At 36.9% G+C, this 22,077-nt stretch overlaps 1 protein-coding gene across 2 annotated transcripts in view; it reads right to left on the bottom strand.

Moving 5' to 3' along the window:
• Positions 1-6,488: 6,488 nt before the first annotated feature.
• MMS22L (MMS22 like, DNA repair protein) overlaps positions 6,489-22,077 on the bottom strand; it is a 91,797-nt gene continuing 76,208 nt past the window's right edge. For both annotated transcript variants that reach the window (XM_087943089.1, XM_026666588.2), the window contains exons 21-25: positions 17,726-17,928; positions 17,087-17,253; positions 13,973-14,069; positions 8,989-9,156; positions 6,489-7,320 (exon numbers count right to left, since the gene is read on the bottom strand). In XM_087943089.1, coding sequence (XP_087799215.1) covers positions 7,239-7,320; positions 8,989-9,156; positions 13,973-14,069; positions 17,087-17,253; positions 17,726-17,928 — 717 coding nt within the window. In that variant the 3' untranslated portion in view covers positions 6,489-7,238. The remainder of the gene's footprint in view (positions 7,321-8,988; positions 9,157-13,972; positions 14,070-17,086; positions 17,254-17,725; positions 17,929-22,077) is intronic.

Raw genomic sequence — 22,077 nt, 5'->3', positions numbered from 1 at the left:
AACTTTTTTAGTTGTAACAGCTAATATCTAAACAAACATCCTGAATTTTTCAAATTAAAAAAACTTGTTTAGGAAATAACACTTACCAAACTTAGATTAAATTTTAAAGGACTAAAACTGTAAGTGATGTACAAAGATGTTGAATTTAATTTGATGTAAATTTGAGAGGATCTGTTTCAAGTTTGAAATGAACTAGATCAACCAATCCCAGAAGCAATTTGAGGATAGAGGTTTATAGGGTGATTAAAAAAAATCATTCATTTCAAATTTGGAGGAAAAATTTGAACTCAAAAGAGGAAATTTCAATTTTATTTGAAGCGTTTTGCATACCACTGTAAAGCTGATTGCTGCATGTTTCAAGCTTTTTCCAAAAAGATTCAAAATACATCTTGTTGGATTATGTTTTTATCTTTCCCAGCTTTTGAAGCTATTTTGCGTAGTTACTAGAGATTTATGATCCAGTTCTTAAGTTTTCATAACTGGAAATACAAAAGACAATATTTTTGTTACTCTGTTACATATTATTTTGGGCTTCTGTTGTTTGATTGTATCATTGCAGCCAAAAAAACAAGCTAAGACCAAAGAAAAGTGTCGCAAGAAATGCAGTAAGTGTAAGATTGGCTGGGTATTCACTTCACAAACAATGAAAAAAACATTCTCAGTGCTTTCTCACTATGAAGAAACCCAAGTTAATTTATAACAGCAGTTGGCGACCTTCTAAATTGCTAATCGTATGCCATTTTAGTAACCTGTACCTCAAAGTGTAGAATTATCATCCAAAATTTCACAAGTTTTATATTTTTCAAAACCAATAATTTGACATAATGCAAGGGGTGTGTGAAATCTCTTGAAAACTTAATGTCATAATTATTTAAACCTAAATCAAAATGAGTGAATTTATGGAGATTGGGGGTGGAAAATGCCATATTACTTCCTCACATTTCTCTGTGGTCAGGAACATGGTGTGTGGCCAGACATTTGGTGCATAGAACATTCCCCAACATTTTTTGGCAGATAATTTTTCTAACACCATCTTGAAGTACAGCAGCCAGCTTTACATCCAAATATCTTATTAGTCTTCAAATAACTGCAACACATATTCTCTTCAAGGAGCAATGATGATTATAAAAAAAGAGAGTAAAAACATGGCTGTAATTTCCTATTTTTCTCCTTTTTAAAAATAATCCTCTCAAGTGTTCGTATGAGCTTGAGCTCAATCTGAAAAATCATATATGTCTCACAATATTTCCAGTTGTTTAGGCATTATAATTTCATATTACTGCATTATGAATTTTTAATTCATTCAAGAGTCACTTAGGCGAGAGGGAAAGTATAGAAATGTGATAAAATAATTAAAATGGATGCCTGAATCTTGGGGGGGAGAAGGAAACTGCCATTTTACACTTTTCACAATCTGTTTTAATGTATGCAGGATATCTACAGTAACATTTTTTTATCATTAATAACTTTATGACCAATTTCTTACATATTTTGACATTTATTTGAAAGAGATACCACATTGATAATTGTGTGCCCACTGCAAATTCATAACCTGCATGCTTGATTACTCTGAGGTATAAAACAAATCAATATATGAAGAATTTCAAACAAATGTGCCTCCATTCAACATCACTGGTATATGTGCATAGTCTACAATAAAAATAACATTTTTTCACTATTTGCTGTATTCCTTTTACTGCATTTTTGTTCATATTCATAAAATATCTTTTCATACATTAATTATTTGAGTTTCTAACAGAACAGTAGAGTGCTGTTTCTCTATGCAGTAAAACAACTTAGGAGATCACAAGTATTTGTACATATATGCAGTTTACAAGCATATAAAAGTTTATTATTGTTCTAGAATTCAAACCTGAAGTCCAAAGAGACAGTCTCACATTAATAACATCCAAAACATTGCCAAGGGCTCCACTGCCACCATAAACTCAGATGAAGACCTGGTCTTCAGACACTTATGGAATGTTTGAAGGATGGGAACCCTATGTATCTCAGTTGTGTGTTGTTCCATAAAAAGTGGATCCTTTTACACAAAAGGCACACTTCCTCTGTCAGGTGGAGGTAATGTGAAATGCCTATTACAGTTCACCCTGCTGCACTTAAACAGATTGTCTTCAAGGGGTACCCCCATGTAGCATGTTGCAATTGTCCAAGCCTTCTGATCATAGCTAATTGAGGAAGATCTTTCTGGCCATAGCAGCCACTTAACCTTTGAGGTGTAGATGGGAGTCCTAGAGGTTGCTTAAAATGCAACCTCACCCAAGAGCAAAAGTGAAAATGCCTCAGATGTTGGGATAATGGTTCTTTCCAGATAGTTTAGATTACAGTTCTACAAACTACCTGAACATTGGTCTTACAAAGATGTTCAACTCGTGGCCCGCGGACCGGATGCATCACAAGCTGTCTATGCCTGCACCCGGTTTAGCAAAGGGGAAAGAAGTCACAATATGTCGTGATGATGTGAGTTTAACACCCTTGATTTATGGGATCTGGAGCCTGAAACATCTGGATTACAGCAAGTTCCCAACTTCGGTTTGATAGTACTTAAGAAACTTGGCATCAAGAATCTAGCATTTTAATCGGTAGATTAATGAATACAGTATAGTTTTGAGTGGCCTCCATGCAGCTTGCAGGTATTGGAATCAAACAATATCTCACATATACAGCCATATTCAATTTCTCTGTACAGGACAACTGTAGTCCCCTTCTAAGACAATTCTTAGTATTTTGTAATTACAACAGTATTGATCTGGTCAACTAAACTACTTCACAGCGATGATTAAAACTTCAAAATCATATCAAGGAACAGCCAATTGAAAATGGGGGTTATAAAGTAACATCTTTGATGGTATTACTATTAGTAGTAATATTCAGCTCTAAACAAAATCTACATATGACACATTTTTTTCTGTCAAAGATTGATTTGAAAATCCTTAAGAATTATTTCTACATTATTTCTGGCTCTTTAACAAAGCATCTGTCTTCTGCTAAGATTTGCAAGGCTGTTATGGGAACTCCTGGATTCTCAATATGCTTGCATTTCTTATGGAACAGGAAAGAAAACGGATTACAGTGCTATTACCCCCAAAATTAAGTGTGGTGCCATTTAACTAAGTGGCTGACCTGGAATAATCTACATTAATGATAGCTTTTATCCAAGCTAATTTCAACAAACCAAGTACATACATCAATTAGCTACGAAAAAAGAATGGTCTGGAAGAAAGCTAATGCAGTTTAACAAAATACAGCAAAAATGTAATACATTTTTACTGAGGTCTGTAATCTCACATTCTGTGGAATTGTACCTACAATTCATGCAAGGCACACAAGGAAAGTAAAACTCCATTATCAAACATTGTCAAATGCCCTTGGTACAGAGATCTGATGAGCACATGGAACGCCTGAAGCTGTTTGCTTCCTAACCGTTTTCATGCCTGTCAGAGTTAATTTTGGCATATCTATCTTTCTTTAGACACCCAAGTTTATTTAGCTAAGAAATTATTAATAAAAATATGAGCACAGCATAGACATCTGTTTTCTTGCTGAACTATTCCATTTAGGTGAGGATGTTGTACGTAGAATAACCTGCTAGGGAAGAAAGATTTCATAAATACCATTTTTTTTTTTTTTTTTAAAGTGCTTCATTCCATGATGAAGGTATATCTTTCACCCCCTGGATCTCAGAAGCTTTTGTAATAAGGCAAAATACCTCATCACTTATGTAAAATAAAACTCTCAAGTAATTTAAGACACATCTTCATCTTTCCAACAATAAAAAAAATACAGAATTTGACAAAGTAGACTTGCCTATAATTGTAAATGATGGCAATTAGTATGAATTTTCAACAATTTATGCAATATTGTAGAAAGTTGTTTGATGGTTAAGAAACTGAGCAATTTATGTGCGTACTGAATGCTTTTTTTCTCCATTGCTAAAATGAAAGTGGATCGGATTGGTGGCCAGATTCTTTCAATTTGCAAGGGGATTAGAAGTACATTGAAATACACAGCATTAACAAAAAGCCTACAAAATGTAAGGAGGGAAAAAGACAGGTTCTATCATTTAAATGCATGCTGTAATACATAAAATACAAATGAAGTGCTGTAATGGTAACACATAAAATCCAAGAGAAATGAAAACTTTTAATGGACTGAATCTTCAGACTCTTGGCAGCAAAAATTCTAAAACTGGTTTCCTATACCTGCATCTGCATTCTGACTACTGAAAGTGCAAATGGGGAGGTTCCTATCAAATAGGTAGAATTTACCTTTGGAGAAAAGTCTGAGACCTACCACATAACCCTCAGCTTTCTACAAAGTTTAGAAAGTACACATTTCACTACTAATAAGCATATTTTAAAGGCATATTTATTTATTTATTTATTTATTTATTTATTTATTTATTTATTTATTTATTTATTTATTTATTTATTTATTTATTTATTTATTTATTTATTATTTATTTATTTATTTAATCCTGCCTTTATTATTTAGAAAAAGCTCAAGGTGGTGAAGGTATCTAATACTTTTTTTGTCCCCCTATTTTTTCCCACAACTATCCAGTGAGGTAGAATGACTGGCCCCAAATCATCCAGTTGGCTTTCATGCCTAAGGCAAGATTAGAATTCAGTCTCTAGAACAGTGGCCCCCAACCTTTTTTGAACCAGGGACCGGTTTCACAATTATTTATTCTTCCACGGACCGGTACCTGAGTAACGTGAGACTCCACCGCCATCGGGACGGTTCTTCATTCAAAGCCGCCCCCCCCTTCGACGAAACTAAGGCGCGAGCACCCAAACACTGCTTTCCAACTGAAAACCCGGACAACCTTTCCAACCGAAAACCCGGAAGCAACCGAAAACCCGGAAGCGCCGTCGAAACAAGATGGCGGTGCCCAAGCTTTGCGGCCCGGTAAAAAATGATCCACGGCCCGGTACCGGTCTGGGGACTGGTGGTTGGGGACCCCTGCTCTAGAATACTAGCTAGAATACATTGATCTTAAACTCTAAAAGCCAGCCTTAATCACCTACACTTTTATATTCTATCTAAATATAAAAAGAAAGAGGAAGGATGATCAAGGATAATAGGCCTAAGGTCAGGCTTGTAACTTATCTGTATAACTTAATGTGGGGAAAGATTCATGGTTACAAAGAAGCAAGGTAAAGAAGATGTAACATTCATATCCTTCTTTTCTTGAATCTTTGAAAGGACTCCTTTCTAACTGCACATTAAGTCCTCTACTTCTTGACTATGATTTATAACCATGGCCTATATAAACTTACACAAACAATAACTGAACATTATGATAAAAAGATTTACTATGGTTTACAATCTAATAAGCCTTTGAATGGTCACACTGAAGTCATTAATTAAACCTTCACCCAATAAACAGAATTTAAATCAGAATTAGACAATTCTATCTAAAACTAAATTCTTCTCCTTGGAAATAAGTGAATTAATATTGTGGCTCTAAACTTTATAAAGGAATTTGTCATAGAAGCAGTTATTTAAAACAGAATCATAAAATAAACATAAAACACTTGGGACTTTTTATGTACCCAATTAAATTTTAACATTTTATATATTTCTGTATATTATTGCCATATATATTTGCCATGTCATGTGCACTCTGCAATTGTTCAAATTTTCTCCACTACTTCTCAAGACAACCAGCCAATGCAGATTTATAAAGCTTCTCTGCAATAGTTAGTTATATCTGTTCCCTGAATCCACAGGCAAATAATCACTGCCAGTGATCATACAATACAATGTTAAAAATATGTGTTAATAAATCTTTCAACTGGCTCCTCATTTAAGAGTAATTTTTCATGAATTGAGGCTCATAAAACTCTTTAAATATCTCTGCTAAGTATTAATTATATTTCCAATAAAAGACTGTTTGGTTAAACAAGCTGTTATAATGTAATTCCTATTTCCCTACAAATCAAAGGCTTCGCACTCAAAAACTTAATGTAAAAGGCGTATTTCTGTTTCGCGTTTCTACTGAATGGTAAAGACTCAGATTTTGAAAGCATCTCACCTGAAGAGGTTTTTTTTTTTTAAGAAAGCCTTTTAGAAATGAAGGCCTTTTGAACTGAATTGAACTCTTCCAAATTGTAGTTGCTTACAAGAGACTATAATGTAAATTCAGCAAGTCTCTTTCATAAATGAAAAGAAGGTTTTGGGTCCACACTATTAAGTAGCCTTAAAAGAAGCTTTTAGTTCCTGTAGTTCCTGATGTAATAATAGTTGAGTAAGCGAAGAGATAATCTGCTATCTTTACATAATAAAAACCCTAGCAATAGAAAAATGCTCTCAACAACACTAGGAAGAAGTTTTTGTGACAATAATTGATGGACACACACACACACACACACACAAAGAGTCTCCGGTTCTTAAGTGAAAAATTTCATTTCACCAGTTTTGCCACTGAGTCAATATAGCACCCTACTTATAAATGAAGGGTCTACTTGCCAGATGTGGCAATTACATAATTTATTGAGTGAGAATCCATACAGCAATACAGTGACCTGGTCAGCAGTTTTCATTACTGAATCAGTTCTTGGTATTCAAGAATAGGAATACAGCTCAAACAAGTATAAGGAGAACACAGAAAGGGTCAGAGGTCAAATTCTGCAATACACGTTTACAGATTTTAAAACAGGGGCAACGCTAGGACAGCTCTTACCATTCCATGTAATGCATACACAAGATCTTCTGTTAACATAAGGTACTCAAGTTTCTTCACCTCATCCTGGCCTTGCTCATGTGAAGTGTTAGCGTGCAAAACCTTCAAGGTGTCAAACTGAAAGACCTGACAGCAAAAGAGTGCTGATTTACTGGAGCAGGAAAAAGATACTTTTGTTGGAGATTGTGTTTCCTGTTTCTTTTTAGTATTTAGAATATAACACATTTTTATTCTTGGCATCACTTTCTAATAGTTCTGATAGATTGTAATGGTGTGCAATGTTCATGTGAACAACAAAAAAACCCCATTCAGGATACTTACATATGTTTCTTTGAAGTATTAAAATACTAAGTCACATCTGCTTACATAAAAATGTACAGAAACATTATATATCTATACAGAGGAAATGTGTTGTCTGCACAAAGAACCAGAATTCTATGGAACATCTCTCTCTTTTTTTCTGTCTCTGTCCTCCCTTCTCCTCTACACACACACACACACACACACAACCAACCAACCAACCAACATGCTGCTAATAGGACTCATTTTCCAGTTTCAGTATCTCCATTTGTCCAGCCTCTGTGAGGTGAGATAAAAGTCTTTTATAGGCTTCTCTGTTAAGAAGGAAAACAAACAAACAAAAGATATAACATTTTAATTAAAACTAGTGTCATAGAGCTTAAGAATCAGTCATGTCATTCTTTTGCCATTGTAAGCAAACTGACAGTACTTCTTTTCTATAATTTTGTACTGTTTAGTGCAAGTCATGAGATTATTTCTATTTTAGATTGATTTTTTTTTAGTTATTGAAGCAACAGCTTGAGAGCATAACACTTTTAAGCATTATTTCAAACAACCTCTTCCCTTACTGTTAACGTCACTACATTAACAGATGTTCTAGTTTACACCTCTATAATTCTCAGGCATATTGATCTAGAATTAGAGGAGTTGTAGCACAACATTAGCTTGACGAAAGTTCTGCTACAGAAGTCAGACTCGCTATTGGGAACGGCTGTGAGAGAATTTCCATTTAAAACGAGTTTCAGAGTACAAGTCTCTCTTTCTAGATTTACACTCTTTAATCATCATTGGGAAGAGTTGTCTCCAACCCAAGAGAAATCCTTTGTTCTTAAAAAGTGGTTGCCAGCCAACTTATAAAATATTTATGTCCAATTCATTTATTTAAAATATTCTTTCCCCGCGTTTCTCTTTAAAGAGCACTCAAAAACAGCTTTTTTAGATATAAAGACTGCAGGGTATAATCTAAGCTGAGACACAGACTTCAGAAAAGCCTGAAAAAGACGGCCAAATAAGAATATAGAACTTCCAGAATATACGTTCACAATTTCAGCCAAGTCCTTTTGGGTTGTTTGAGGAGGAGCACCACTTGTTTTGAGCAACATATACTATACTCTCAATCCCATTTTAGTAACATAATGCGGGCACTTAATCAAGGGATCTTGAACCAAATATTTCCAACCACCTAAGGTAGCCATTAAAAAGAAGGGGCCCAAACAAGGAGGGATACAGATAAGAACCTGCTGAATGGCCTTTTCTTCTGGACAGAATCATCCAAAGTTTGTAGATTATTATTTTACAACCAGAAAGAAAAGCATACCAGAACAACAGAAAGAGCTAACTAGCAACAGGAATTGTATATTTATATTATGTCAATTTCTCTGTACTTAGGAAACAAGTAAAGGAAGTTAATAGAAGACTAAATTGGCTTTATTTTCCACTTCCATTCCTAAAGCAGCATTGTTTCAAAAAAGATTAAAACTGCACCAGTTTAGAGCACGGGTCATTTCATATTCAATAAAATGACAACTTAATTTGTGATTAAAATCACAGCGCCTTACTAAAGGCACACAATTTTCTTTCAGTTCAGAAAGCTTGTTTTTTCATATATCTATCCCATAGCAGCTCAATATTAGAATATCTGGTTTAAGGGTAGCATATTTCTTACAGCACGAGTTTCAAACCTGCAATGCATATTGATTAGGGAGTTCACACAACAAAAGGCATCATGATGATTCCAGACATCCATTTACTGCTGCATTTGTGTGGAAACTGAAAACAGGAAATCAAATTGGCCGGGGGGGAGGGGGGGGACGAGAGGAATCCAAATAGATTAATCTCTATATATGAAAGAACTAAGTGGAAAGAGCTGTGGGTAACTGCTGCCTGAAAGAAATATGCACCATCCTTCACACGCAGCTTTTGTAAACAATGAGTGGACTATCTCTTTGTTGCTCTAAAGCAACCATAATCCCCAAACTTACCTTTGCAAGGTGTTTCTGCCAAGGCCTTGTTTGTACTCTGAATTCCTCAGGGCCTCGGTCATGGTCGGAATCAGACAAATCACCAGAGACTGATTCAGAACCGCCACTGTTTCCAAGATGCTATAAACCTGATGATCATAGACAGTAGTGTAATCTTGAATGAACTGCCTGTAGGTGGAGAGAAAGGCATTTATTGCAAAGATACCTTTTTTGGTTTTCAGAAAACAGGCTCAGCCAAGAAATGCTTGCTTCTATTTGAAAAACAGTCCAGCGAGTATCTAAATGGATGCTATCTGGAGGCAGAAGGAAAGTAACAAATGCACACACTTAAGAAGGTGCACACAAACCCCATAATCCCTTGCGGGGTGGAGTCTGGGCAATTGAATGGAGCCGAGTGTTTACTGTCCGGATGCCCTTCCTGTCAACAATGCAGTGTTTTATTCTGCATATATTCTCAGTGTCCCCAGAGAGAGAAATATTTGCCTCTACTTAGGACTGAACTCACAGCCTCCTGCTTGTGAGGGAGCTCCCTTTCTAGGCCACCGTACCACTCAGGTGTGTGTATGTGTTTGTGTGTACACACACAAATATATAATTTTACAATTATAATATCAATATATACGTATAATTTATTATACATACAATGTGTATATTACACACATAATTGAAAGCATTTCCAGAAATTCAACATTACACAAAATCATAATTTCCCCTAATCGCAGTTTAGAACAGGGATAGAAAAGTCCCTTTGTCATCCAACTCTGAGGCTATTATAAAATCCAGCTAGTATCCTCAAGAGCCACCCCAATGAAGGGCTAAATCCTGTTCAGAATTGTGTAAACATGCCCTTCTCAATCCTTAGGAATGTCTTTTCCAAAAGTAACACTTAGCACTTCTTTCAGTACCAATTGTTATTAAAGCTCTGTGTCAAGTTTAAAATGGAGTTCCCAAGCCAAAACATTCTATTCTTGTTTTAATAGCCATTTGATCAGCTTGCCTTTTAATTATTTAACAAATCTAAATTAGAGCTCTCTGTATTCTTTAAGTGAAGTCTGTATGAATCATGAAAAGAAGCGGTAGAATTTTTATCTGTTCCCTTGACTGTATGCACTTTTTTTTTTTGCCTATGATTCCAGGCAACTTGGTGGACAAATCAATGCAGTTTTCTTTTCTTTTTGGGGGAAATGTTGCTGCCTTTTACCTAGGGCTGACACAAAGTGACTAGTCCAAGATCACTCTTTTGGCTTCTACAGATAGTCCTTGACTTACAATCACAATTGCTACTGGGATTTCAATCCCTAAGCAATGAAGTATTTAAGTAAGTCATCAAGTGATCAAACCCAATTTTACAGCCATTTGATCATTAAGTGAATCACATGGTCATTACGCGAACCCAGTTTTCCTTATGGACACTGCTTGTCGGAAGTCACCTGGGAAGATTACAAATTGTGATCACGTGATCACAGGAAACAGCAACCACATCATAAATATGTGCCAGTTGCCACAGTGGGATGGAGCCCATCAAGTGACTCATTTGATTGTGTGTTGTTGCCGGGAGGAGTGAGGGGTTACTGTTTTTCATTCTGTCATTTTGGGTTCTTTATTGTATGTAAGCGGCCTAGAGTCACTGAGAGTGAGTGGGCAGCCATATCAATCTCATGAATAAATGTGTGCCCAAGTTGCAACTGTGTGACTGTGGGAGTGGTGCCATGTTCGCAACTTCAATAACATACATAGGTCATATAATAGTTATTATATAGGCTATTTTTCCAGCATGTTGTAACTCTGAACTACCTTAAACAAATGCAAGTCAAGGACTATTTGTATGCTTATGGCATGACTAGAACTCATTTTTTTCCAGCACTTAGACAACACAAAATCTTTCTAGTTTGGGCTAATCTGAATTCATTTCTGAAGTTAGAGATCTTGGTAGGGTAATCCCTAGACAGAAGCTAAACCCACCATTTGTTTCTGATCCCTGTTACTATGTCTCTGTCTCACTGAAAGTGTATGAGAGTGTCAATTATTATCCAATTATCTTGGATAGCTGTCTGAAGCGTTTATGTTTTCAATCTACAGCTCTGGATATTTGGGGAATCTCCTGGAGAAGATCTTGGGGGGGCAGGCGGTGTATAGCCAAGAATCACAGAGGAAAAAAAAGCTATTGTACAACGATGAAAAAATACAGAAGAAATGCATCTTCTATTCAGCAGTAAGAACATCAGTAATCCAAGTTAAAACTATCAGATCTGTCCTTTTATTCAGAACAATTTGCACTTGCTATCAATTTCTTCTCTAACAGTTATAATTGAAGGTAAGTGTTTCTGACAGAACAATACTTCTTAGAAATTTAAATATGACTTCTCAGAGTATTCAGTGTTTTAAAAGCTGATTTTTTTTTATAACATGGAATGGATTCTGAAACAGGCACAAGGAATTTATACATGGGCAGTAGTTAACATCATTAGGTTAGATATTTATAGCTAAATAAAAAGTCTGGCAAGGGAGGGATGGATACACATTTTTGCAATAAAAGCAAACCATACAGGCAGGCAGTTCAGCAAAACTGTTAAGGATGCAGCATTCCAGTAATCTGGTCATGAGGTAATGAAGTGTGGTCTCCAAATGTAGGGAATTAATTTACTATGACATAAGTGTGGCAAGCCCATGACATTACTAAATTTAGTATCTTGGTAAAATTGGTCTTGCAGTGGCAAGAAGGTGAATTTAAAGGAGTCTGAGACCATTTTTTTTCTTCACCACTAGACAACCCGTGACCCTTTGGGTCATCGTTTCGGAGATATTTCCTTCCCAGATTTCTCAATGCCTTCGACAGTGGCAGAATTTGTAATATACCTGGAAAGTTCTTTAGAAAATCAGATATTCAGAGATTTGAAAAAAAAAAAGCCCATGTTGAACTGTACAGCACAAACATCAGCACAGGAAATGTTTGATAACATTTTGTATTATGTCATAAATTGTTTCATGGAAATTTTTTTGCTATAAAATGTTTTATAAAAGTTTGCCAAATTTCAATTTCATTGAGAGTTGTGGGTCCCAGATTTTTTTTACATTCTGTAAGATAGCCCATTTGAAGTATCTTGCTTCAATTGTTGTCCCAGTATGCATCATTTTGGCCACTTACAGGTTTCTTGAATTAGTGTTTTAGTAGTACGTAGACAGATGAAGGAAAAGCAATAAAATGGCTGAGATCAGGGGTATCCGTAGAGGATGATTTTAAAAATCAAGAAGGTGGCCATAATGGTGAAATCAATCCATCTTGACTTTTTGGATCATTTCCTGAGGATAACATGGATAAGATGCAGCAATGGCTTTGCCTGAAGATGACAGTAAATGGATGGAAGAATCCTTTGGATGGCCATCCTAGGACTATAGAAAGAAATCAACCACACCATGGAAATGAAGTACAAGGCATTTGGAATTTAAAATATTTAAGCCATCCCATTTTAAAACATTAAAACGTGTTGTTTATTTTTATTTACTTCTGAATACTTCAAACATTATACTCTCTCCTTCTATTTTCTCCACATGAAAGGTGTGAGAGTTGGGTAGAGAGAAAGTAAATAGTCCAAAGTCACCAGATGGTTTCCATGTCTATGAAATAACTAGACCTTAGTCTCCTGTACTAGTTTCTAGTGATAGACAACACAAAATGTTTCTAGTTCACACCTTAACTACTATGTCAAACTAGTTTTCAATTTTAATTTGAAATTTGAAACAGGCGATCCACGTTTGTTGACAGCATTGCAATACTGTTCCAACTGTATCAAATGTCTTCTGCTCTTGAAAGTTTTGAGCTTGAAACATTTGCAATATGGACAGACAATAATGAAACATTTACGGTAAACAACTCTTTCTGAGCTTGTAATGATTCAAAATGAAAGCACTTTAGATACCTCTACTATGTGGCTATTTCACTGTTATTTAAAGCATGATCAGAGTATAAATCCAAAATACTTGGAAAGGACCCAATTTGGGAAAGATAACTTTCAATATTAGGAAACAGTAACATTTATTCCTACGCTATACAAAATTTGTTCTGATGAATTTCATGCTCCTCTACTGTGGGGGTTTGGAAAAATCAGGAGGCCTCAAGCTATAAACTGAAGCAAAATAATCTAAAGTTTTGTGGCTACTACAGGTAGTTACTTGACTTACAATCATTTGTTTAGTGACTTTTGAAGTTACAATGGCACTGAAAAAAGTGACATAATTTTTAGACAACTGTTGTAGCATCTCTACAGTCATGTGATCAAAATTTGGGTGCTTGACAACTGGCATGTATTTATGATAGTTGCACTGTCCTGGGGTCATGTGGTCCCCATTCCCAGCTGGCTTCCAACAAGCAAAGTCAATGGGAGAAGCCAAATTTGCTTAATGGCCACACGAGTCACTTTAACAACTGCAGCAATTTGCTTAACAACTTTGGCCAACAAAAAAAGGGTCATAAAGTGAGGCAAAACTCACTTAACTGCCTTGTTTGGCGATTGAAATTATGGGCTCAATTGTAGTCGTGAACCGAGGACCACCGTACAAGTTCTATTTACCACTTTCTAATCTCCCACCCTGAAAAGTCTTTACATCTTTATTGTAACAAATCTGCAGACGATCAAGAATATTTGTCAATGAGTGAGCAGTGATGGAGGAATGCACAGTGGGATTTCACACGGCAGTGTATACTTCTGCTTAAAGACGAAGCTTCAACATACATTAAAACTTCTTTATCTTCATGGCTGCAACTGTGACGATCTCCCCTCTAGTATTCAACATCTAAAGGGGATGGGATGTGCGTGTGCTTCCTGATTTGTTGGCCAATCCACACAATAAACCATCTTGCCAAGAATGAAAATATATAAACAACCCACATCAAATTATGTTAGGGATAATTAGTTGCTTAAAAGAACATGTTTTCTGTCAAATGCTTGCAATCATTTCGGTGCCAGTTGGCTAGTGTTCTACTTACCTAAACACAGAAATCAGCTGGGTGGCAAGCTCGCCTCCTGGCCTTGCTTGGCAGCCTTCTACCAAGTATTGTAGTATTTCCGTAGAGAGTTTTTTAACTGCAAGAGACAAATTGCATTGAGCCTTTGAATAGCTACATCAAAAAGAGCCCTAGGAAGTTTAGGAAATGATTGGGGCTGGAGAAATGATTGTTTCTGGCATTATGATTCTGAGTGACTCAACGGCCTAATGAATGTAAAAGGTTTAAAGGGAAGGTGCCTAATGACGTAATGGAATAAATAAACACTAAATAGCTGGAGACTGAATTTATACACTAAGGCCTATGGAATTATAAAGTCCAACCCCTTCGAGATATCGCTATCTTAATTTTTGCTGTACAGAATTCTGAAGTGGCACACGCGAAATGTATCAGCTTTAGTAGGTCTGTTCAGGCCTCATCTTTCTCGTGTACACATTAACAATAGCAGATACGCTTATATACAGGGGTGGGATTCTACTGGTTCTGTCCACTTCTGTAGAACCGGTTGCTCTGAAGAGCAGCAAATAGAGAGCATACATAGAACCAGTTCTATGTTTGCTGTTGTTTTGGCCCACCCGCCCGCCCGGGCTCTTACCTGACCTTTATTTCCTGCGTTTTCAACTGCAGCTGCTTTGCGCGACACAGCTGCGGTTGAAAAAGCAGGAAAAAAGGGCTTTTCCAACCGCTGCGCACTTGCACGCAGCGCTGCTCAGCTGTCCGGGTAGCGCTAGCTCAGCAAGTCGTAAATTGCATGCACGTGATGCAGAGCAACAGAACCGGTAGTTATACCGGTCGGATCCCATCCCTGCTTATATACCACCCCACAGTACTTTACAGCACTGTCTGAGCACTGTCTACAATGTCAGCATTATTTGCATATTTTCCCCAACAATCTGGGTTCTCACTTTACTGACCTCAGAAGAATGGATGGCTGAGTCAACCTTGAACCCTGTCAGGACTGAACTTGAGGCTGTGGGCAGAGTTTGCCTGCAATACTGCAGTTTGACCACAGCACCACATTAACTTGAAACAAAACCATTATCTCTCACCTTTGTTCTACCCAATAAACTAAATAGTTAAAATGGTAAACTGAAATATTTTGAATTTTAAAAGTACTCTAACTCAAGGGTTGTTACCATTAATATCATATGAATATTCCAGAAGCATGACAATTAAATCATTGCAACCACAGAAGAGACCAAGCAATTCTCTTTCTAGAGCAGGGGCGTCAAACTCGCGTCGTCATGGTGGTGTCACGTGACACATTGTGACTTCCCCCCTTCGCTAAACTAGGCGTGGCCAATGCATGATGTATCTGGCCCGTGAGCCACAAGTCTAACAGTCTTGTTCTAGAGGGAATCTTGATTAGCAACTTAATCCAGGGCCTGGATTCAGCAGTGGCTGAAGTGCCGCTACCAGGATTTCACCCTGACTTTGTATTCTGTTAAAATTGTTCTAAAGAGCACTTCGTCCAATGAGAATTGTTTCTTTTCTGCCTAGGAAGCAGTTCTAGGCAAAGCAGCCAACCCATGTGAACTGAAAATTTGGTTGAGGGAGGTTCTGCATGACATCCAGTTTGATTTAATCCCCTGAGATCAAGATAGATTTCATAGTTGTGAAATTTTTTTGAAGAGGAAAATTAGTAGTACAAGTAGACCTCGCATAACAACCCTAATTAGGGCTGGAATTTCTATCACTAAGCAAAGTGGTTTTTATACAAAATATCACATGATTCTGCTGCTTGGTGACAGCAGTTCCGATAGTCCTAGTTGTTAGACAAAGACCACGCCAGTTTTAAAAGAGGACCTCACATTTCTTCTGCCTGTGGAAACTGCTAGTTTCTCCTCCTTCCTCCCCAGTTGGGACAGTGAGCACCCCTTTGGGAGATGAGGTTCTGTCACCCTTGCTGCATATATCCTGGGCTCATGAAGAAGGAGAAAGAAGACACCCAATGGCAGCCAGGAGCATCAAGGGTAGGTGGCAGCAGAGTGCAGGATGGGGGAGGGGGGAGGGGAGTTAGGCAAGTGGGAAATGCACCTTGTGGTTGTAAATGTGGGCCTGCTGCCAAATGCCTGATTTTTCATAATGTGACCACGCTGTAACTTCAAGGATCAATAATGAGTACCATCCGTTCAATGCTATTGCAACTGCAAATGGTCACTAAGCAAGGACTGCTTCTGCTTCCTTGAGCACTGGTTAGCTGTCACTAATCAACCAAACAATCCAGTAGGTTGTCAGATCCGTATATCTGCTATTCTTCAATGAAAGAAGAAGCGGGGGAAGTTGGTACAAGTAATCCTTTCTGATGTAACCTGAGTCTTGTATTGAATCTGTATAACTTGCACATGATATACAACTGGGGACTAGAGTCCAGATGCCTGGAAACTTGTCACCTCTTGGAGAGATAGCAACAGGAGAAGGGACCATAAAAATTCCACCTCTGAAAGAAACTTCCTGGGAAACTTTTCTAAGATACCTTCCCAGAAAAGGGGAGGGGGATTAACATGTTGACTAAATCCACATCAGAATAAGGGGAGTGGTTCTAACTCCCTTTATCTATACTGTATGCCTGGAGGCATCTTAGATCCCGCTTTGGCTAGTACCTGGATCACTTCCTTTCAATCAAGAATTCCTTTTGAAGTACCTAGCTTTCAGAAGTTCATTCTTATCGGTTGAAGAGGAAAGAGTCTGGTCCTTATATAGGTATTCCTCATATTTCTTCTTGCATGTCTCTTACATAGCTGGAAAACTTTTCATTGTATGTCAGTACAGAACCTGTTTCTTCTCAAGTTAATTCTATAGCTAGGGTTGTAAATTTGGAGTTTAAGAAATAAATGCCAGAATTTTTTTTATCAATTTAGGTCAGATTATATCGGTGATTGAATGATGACAGTGGCTGATTCAAGACATTAACTATCTACTACAGTTGTAAGTCCCTTTATCACTCACAAGTCTATTGCCAGATTGGAAAATCTTTATATTCACAACCATCCATATACATTATCTTTGTACAATGGAGTCTGTGATCTCTTTCTTATCCTTTCTGATATTCTAATGCACCCCTATATAGACAACAGCGGAAGCTCCTAAGCTTACCTTGCGGTTCATTAACCAATATGAGGCACTTTAAGACAGAAGGCAGCAACGTCTCAACATCACATATTTCAATGCTTTTTGTCCTTTGCAATGCTTCAAGAGTGAAAGCTAACACTGATCCTAGGCGAGAAGGAGGGGCATTACCTTTGAACTGTAGATAATTTTCACTGGAAGAAAATAAAAAGGAATCAGTCTCTCTATCATTCTTTAGGATAAGTGAGAACTATGCAAAGGTGCTTTTTTCAAGAGGCAACTGGACTTTTTGATTTTTCTTTGAGAGCTGAAGAAGCTTCTTAGATGAGAAGAAAAACGTCTGCAAAGAAAAACCAGAAAGTCCAGTTGCCTCTTGAAAAAAGCACCTTTGGGACTACTATGACCTAGAATGATTGAGAATCCCCATATACGTGTTTGTATAGTCTTCAGCTGCATTTTCACCCAAATAATTTTACATATATGCAGTATGTTCTGATGGAGTTAAATCAATCCAGACACTTTGCAGCTAAAAAGTTCTGATCATTTTTTTTTCAATATCATGCTTGCATCGCTTTCAGAGTAAAGACACCAAAGCTTTTTTTTCTCCACCAATTTAGCTATTAAACATTCAAATGCCAACCGTTGGTTTTATTTTCTGGATGCTACCTGATGACTTGGACAGAGGTCTTGTGTAGATGAATGGCTTCTGGAGCAGAACCGCACAAGGCCAGCAAGATGGGATGATGCCCGGCTCGAGAAGACAGAAAAAGAAAACGCCCCAAATACTGGCGAATCACATCCCGCAGCAATTGGTTCAAATAGGCACTCTGACTTTGAGACTGGCAATGGCAACATATAAAGGACAAGCCCTACAGAAGCCAGGGGGGAGGGAGGGGTAAGAAAAAAAGCATAAATTTGCCACATTCAAATTGTGAATGCAAAACATCACTAGCATCATCAGGACATCAAAGGAATCTTCTGAAAATAGAATCTGTTGGAAATGTCTTGATGAGAATTCCTGACAGCATCACTACCCCGATGTGTCTTAAATTTCCAAAAACATCAAGTGGGTGATTATTTCTTAAAATGTACAAAAAAGGGATAAGATTAAAAAAAAAAAAAGAACGTATTTCCTAGCTCTGTATTTGCTATTGGAGCTTGATCGTTTCCACTTGCTTTTTGCCTCATATCTAGGAGCAAGGCTTTTTCTAGAGGCAGGCAGGCAGGTTTGCCATAAAGATTATTAACCTATCATGTGACCCAGGTCTTGTGACTGAGGGTGAGAAATTTGAAGTATCTTCTGAATGTTCTTCTCTGTTCCTTTTTATTTTTGATCACACATAGGTGGGCAAAGATTTTATTTGTATTCATTTGTATCCTGCCTTTATTACTTTTACAAATAGCTCAAGGCAGGGAACATACAGTATTCAATACAACTTCCTCCTCCTCTTTTCCCCACAACAACCCTGTGAGGTGGATTGGTTGAGAGAGAGTGACTGGTCCAAAGTCACAATTTTGTTAGGCCCCTTAAAGAGAATTATTGAACAACTTTTTATTTATAAAGAGAATGTTAGTATTGTATTACTGATAGACTACTGCTATGAATAAAGTAATGAATGTTGATATTCCTATTCTTGATTTAATGGTATGTTATATTTAGTTTTTGATACATTTTAAATAAATGGTAATTGAGGTAATGAAATGTTTCATATACAGTGAATTATTTTTCTATACTATATTGTAAGCATAGTCTATTGCTTGGAAATATATACTATACAAATAAAACCAGCCAATAATATGATCTCAGACTATTTCAGTTTGGTGTAGTGGTTAAAGCGCTGACCTAAAAACCAGGAGACTATGAGTTCTAGTCCCACCTTAAGCATGAGAACTGACTGCGTGACTTTGGGCCAGCCACTCTCTCTTAATCCAACCTACCTCTGATGGTTGCTGGGAGGAAAATAGGAGGAAAAAGTACTATGCATGTTTTCCACTTTGAGTTACTTACAAAAGTAATATAGGTGGGATAAACAGCTAATCAATCAATTGATAAATAAATTTCAAAGATTACATGACTCTAAAATTTTAATAAAAAAGAAATATTTAAAATACATACACCCATGTAATGTAGTGTGTGTGTGTGTGTGTATGTGCACGCCTCCCCGCACATTCAATAATAAAAGGGAAGAATATTGATTTTTATCTTCCTATGCTTTTGTTCCTTTAAGAACAGACTGCCAAAAAGAATTTTTGGTACTTGCCATATTATCTTGCAACCTCTGTCTGCAAGTAAATAGCTTACAAAAGTAAGCTATGGAAATAATATACTAAAGGGGTTATCACCACATTAAGATGTTGTTACAGAAGAGTGGGAAAATGTGGAGCCAAGTTTTAATCATGTTTGCCCCTTGTGGGCAGAGTCCAACTGGGTGTTCTTATGAATTATCATGAATATCCATGAGAATTGCTAAAGGGAGGATGTTAAGATCTTCAAGGAAAAACACTATGTTACCTGGGAGGATAAGAGGTTTGACACATCATGCCACCTGAAAAACACGAAGCTAAGTTTTTGCTACTAAACTTGAGGGCTTCTACCTCACTCTTCCTGCTTGTCCATATTGGAAATTCTTTATTTCAATGTCTTTAGCGTACTTGTAGCTCACCAGCCTCTGGGAGAAAGCTCAGTCTACAATTTTCAGGATGCACACAAAGAATCTGTCTGTGTTAAAGGGGCCAGGCCTTGTTATATTAAAAAAACAAACAAATAGCATTAATCAAAATGTTAAATATCTTCATCCAGGTCCTAGGCTTACTTGTAAAACCGCATGCCACATTTGAAATGCAATCCAGCACTTGAAACACTTCAGAGACTTGATATGGTCTCAAGCAGATTACCTTTTTTTTCTCCCTAAATCAAATTCTACTTTATAGAAAAATTGGTCCAGTGGGTTTGCTACAAAATACCCAATAGCAGCTGGGATAAATTGAAATCCCCTTGTGTTCTGTAATGCCCCTTGAGCCTTCTGCTTCATATAAAAGTTTATTTTTTAATAATCAGATGAGTAGAAAATCACCCCTTGGTACCACTTGCTTGAACTTCTACCCGTTAATGATCCATGTCAGGCTTCCAAGCCTGTTTAGGAATACTTAGTTTTATTGAGTTCCAACTCCAGGTGCTACTCTCTACAGAAGAGTGACAAAGAATAGTGTGCCCCTCTTTAGTCCATGGTGATATTGATTGGACCAGTGTATAATCTAAGTATAGTAGCATTATCATGTGCCCATCTGTAACATTTGGTTGATGACATTTTATTTAGTTTAAAGATTGATAATGTAAAAATTAAGTAGCCATGGGACAATATACACATAGAGCATACAATTATATTATACAATCATATAAATGTTCCAAACAATTTTTAACATATTATTTGGTCATTAATATAAAACGCCTAGCTTAAATGAACAACGGGACTTGTTTGCATATTTGACCAAAAATTCAATTATGTAATTCAATCGTGCAGGAATAACTGGCATAAACTGTGTTTGCATAATTCATAAAAGGAATTAAAACAAAATAAAGCCTTCTTTGGGGATACTAGTTGTTGAAGATCACTTATCCATGGTTAAAAACGTTTTTTCCTATCTTGCTTCCATCCAATAATTTGTTGTTTTTGTTTTAGTATTTGGAATTAATATATAAACTCCTCAAGTTAAAAAAATAAAAAGCTATGTCAGGAAACCTTTTGTGGAGGACCTCAATGTTTTACAGTTCATTTAAAAATACTATGAATGCTTTGGAAATTCATGCTTGCTTTAGCCAGAGTAAAGAATTTTCTGTTCATGACTTTTTGTTTGTTCTATTAATTTTTTCCTATCTGCTTAAACAGATTTTGTTGAAAACGCTTTCTAAGATTAACAAGAACAGAAGTAAATCATGACTCCATAACCATATGGAGTTATTATTGGAGAATTCATGAAGAATCTTATATTGAATTCACACTAGCAAAATGATCAAGTGAAAACTAGTATGTTATCAGCAGAAGAAAGCACTACCATTGCCACTGTCACCAAGAAATATTGCTTTGCAGGGTTAGGGTTAACCCAAAGGGCAGAGTTGGAGGGGGGGGGGGCGTTTGAAGCCCTTTAGCAGTTGGAAGTGGGCACAGGCTTTCAAGTTCCCAAATTTGGGTCATGTGAGTGTGGGTACTGCAATGGCTGTTAACTTCAGGGACTACGTGTTACATATCATATGTTCAGTACCATTGTAACTTCCGATGGCCACTAAACAAATGGTGATTGTGTGAGGAATATCCATAATCAGTGAATGATAAATAAGCAATCATTTGCTTCACCAATGCAGTTTTCATTTTTTTTAAACACATAAGGGAGAGAAATGTGCCTAGGTCAGGTATTTGAACAAGTACCAAATAAGTGTTTTTTTTCTGGTGAGACCAGTCTATCAGGGCAACGTGGTCTACCCAAAAATGGGATGGAGCATACTGCTTCCACTTTCGCCTTTCAGCCCCAATCCAGAAGCCTTCGCAGGCAGTCGTTTTTGCGACAGACGATTTTTGTATTGAATTTATATTTATATTGTCAGTAAATATAAATTCAACAAGTACCAAATACTTTTGAGATAATTAAAATCAGGACCTGAGCAACATGTAATCACCCCAAATCTTGCAGTATTTGTTTTTACCTACATATGCTCATTATTACTTATATTGTGAAAATCTATGTGCATACTGTAGATTTTTTTAAGCCCACCTTTTATTACTTTTATAAGTCATTTAAGGTGGCAAACACATATAATATTCCTGTCTCTTCCTATTTTCTCCACAACAATTCTGTGAGGTGGGCTTGGGCTGAGAGAGAGAGAGAGAGAGAGAGAGAGAGAGAGAGAGAGAGAGTATGACTTGCCTAAGGTTACCTAAAACAGGATCAGAACTCATAAGACTCCTGATTTCTAGGCCAGCACCTTAACCACTACATCAAAGTGGCTCTTCTCTGCGTGTGTG

Source organism: Notechis scutatus, chromosome 1 (genome assembly GCF_049901735.1).
Source record: "Notechis scutatus isolate UNSWTSFEM ecotype Mainland chromosome 1, rNotScu1.2, whole genome shotgun sequence".
Classification (NCBI taxonomy): Eukaryota; Metazoa; Chordata; class Lepidosauria; order Squamata; family Elapidae; genus Notechis; species Notechis scutatus.
Note: the sequence above shows the minus strand (reverse complement) of the source record. Positions and strands in the feature narration are given on the sequence as shown.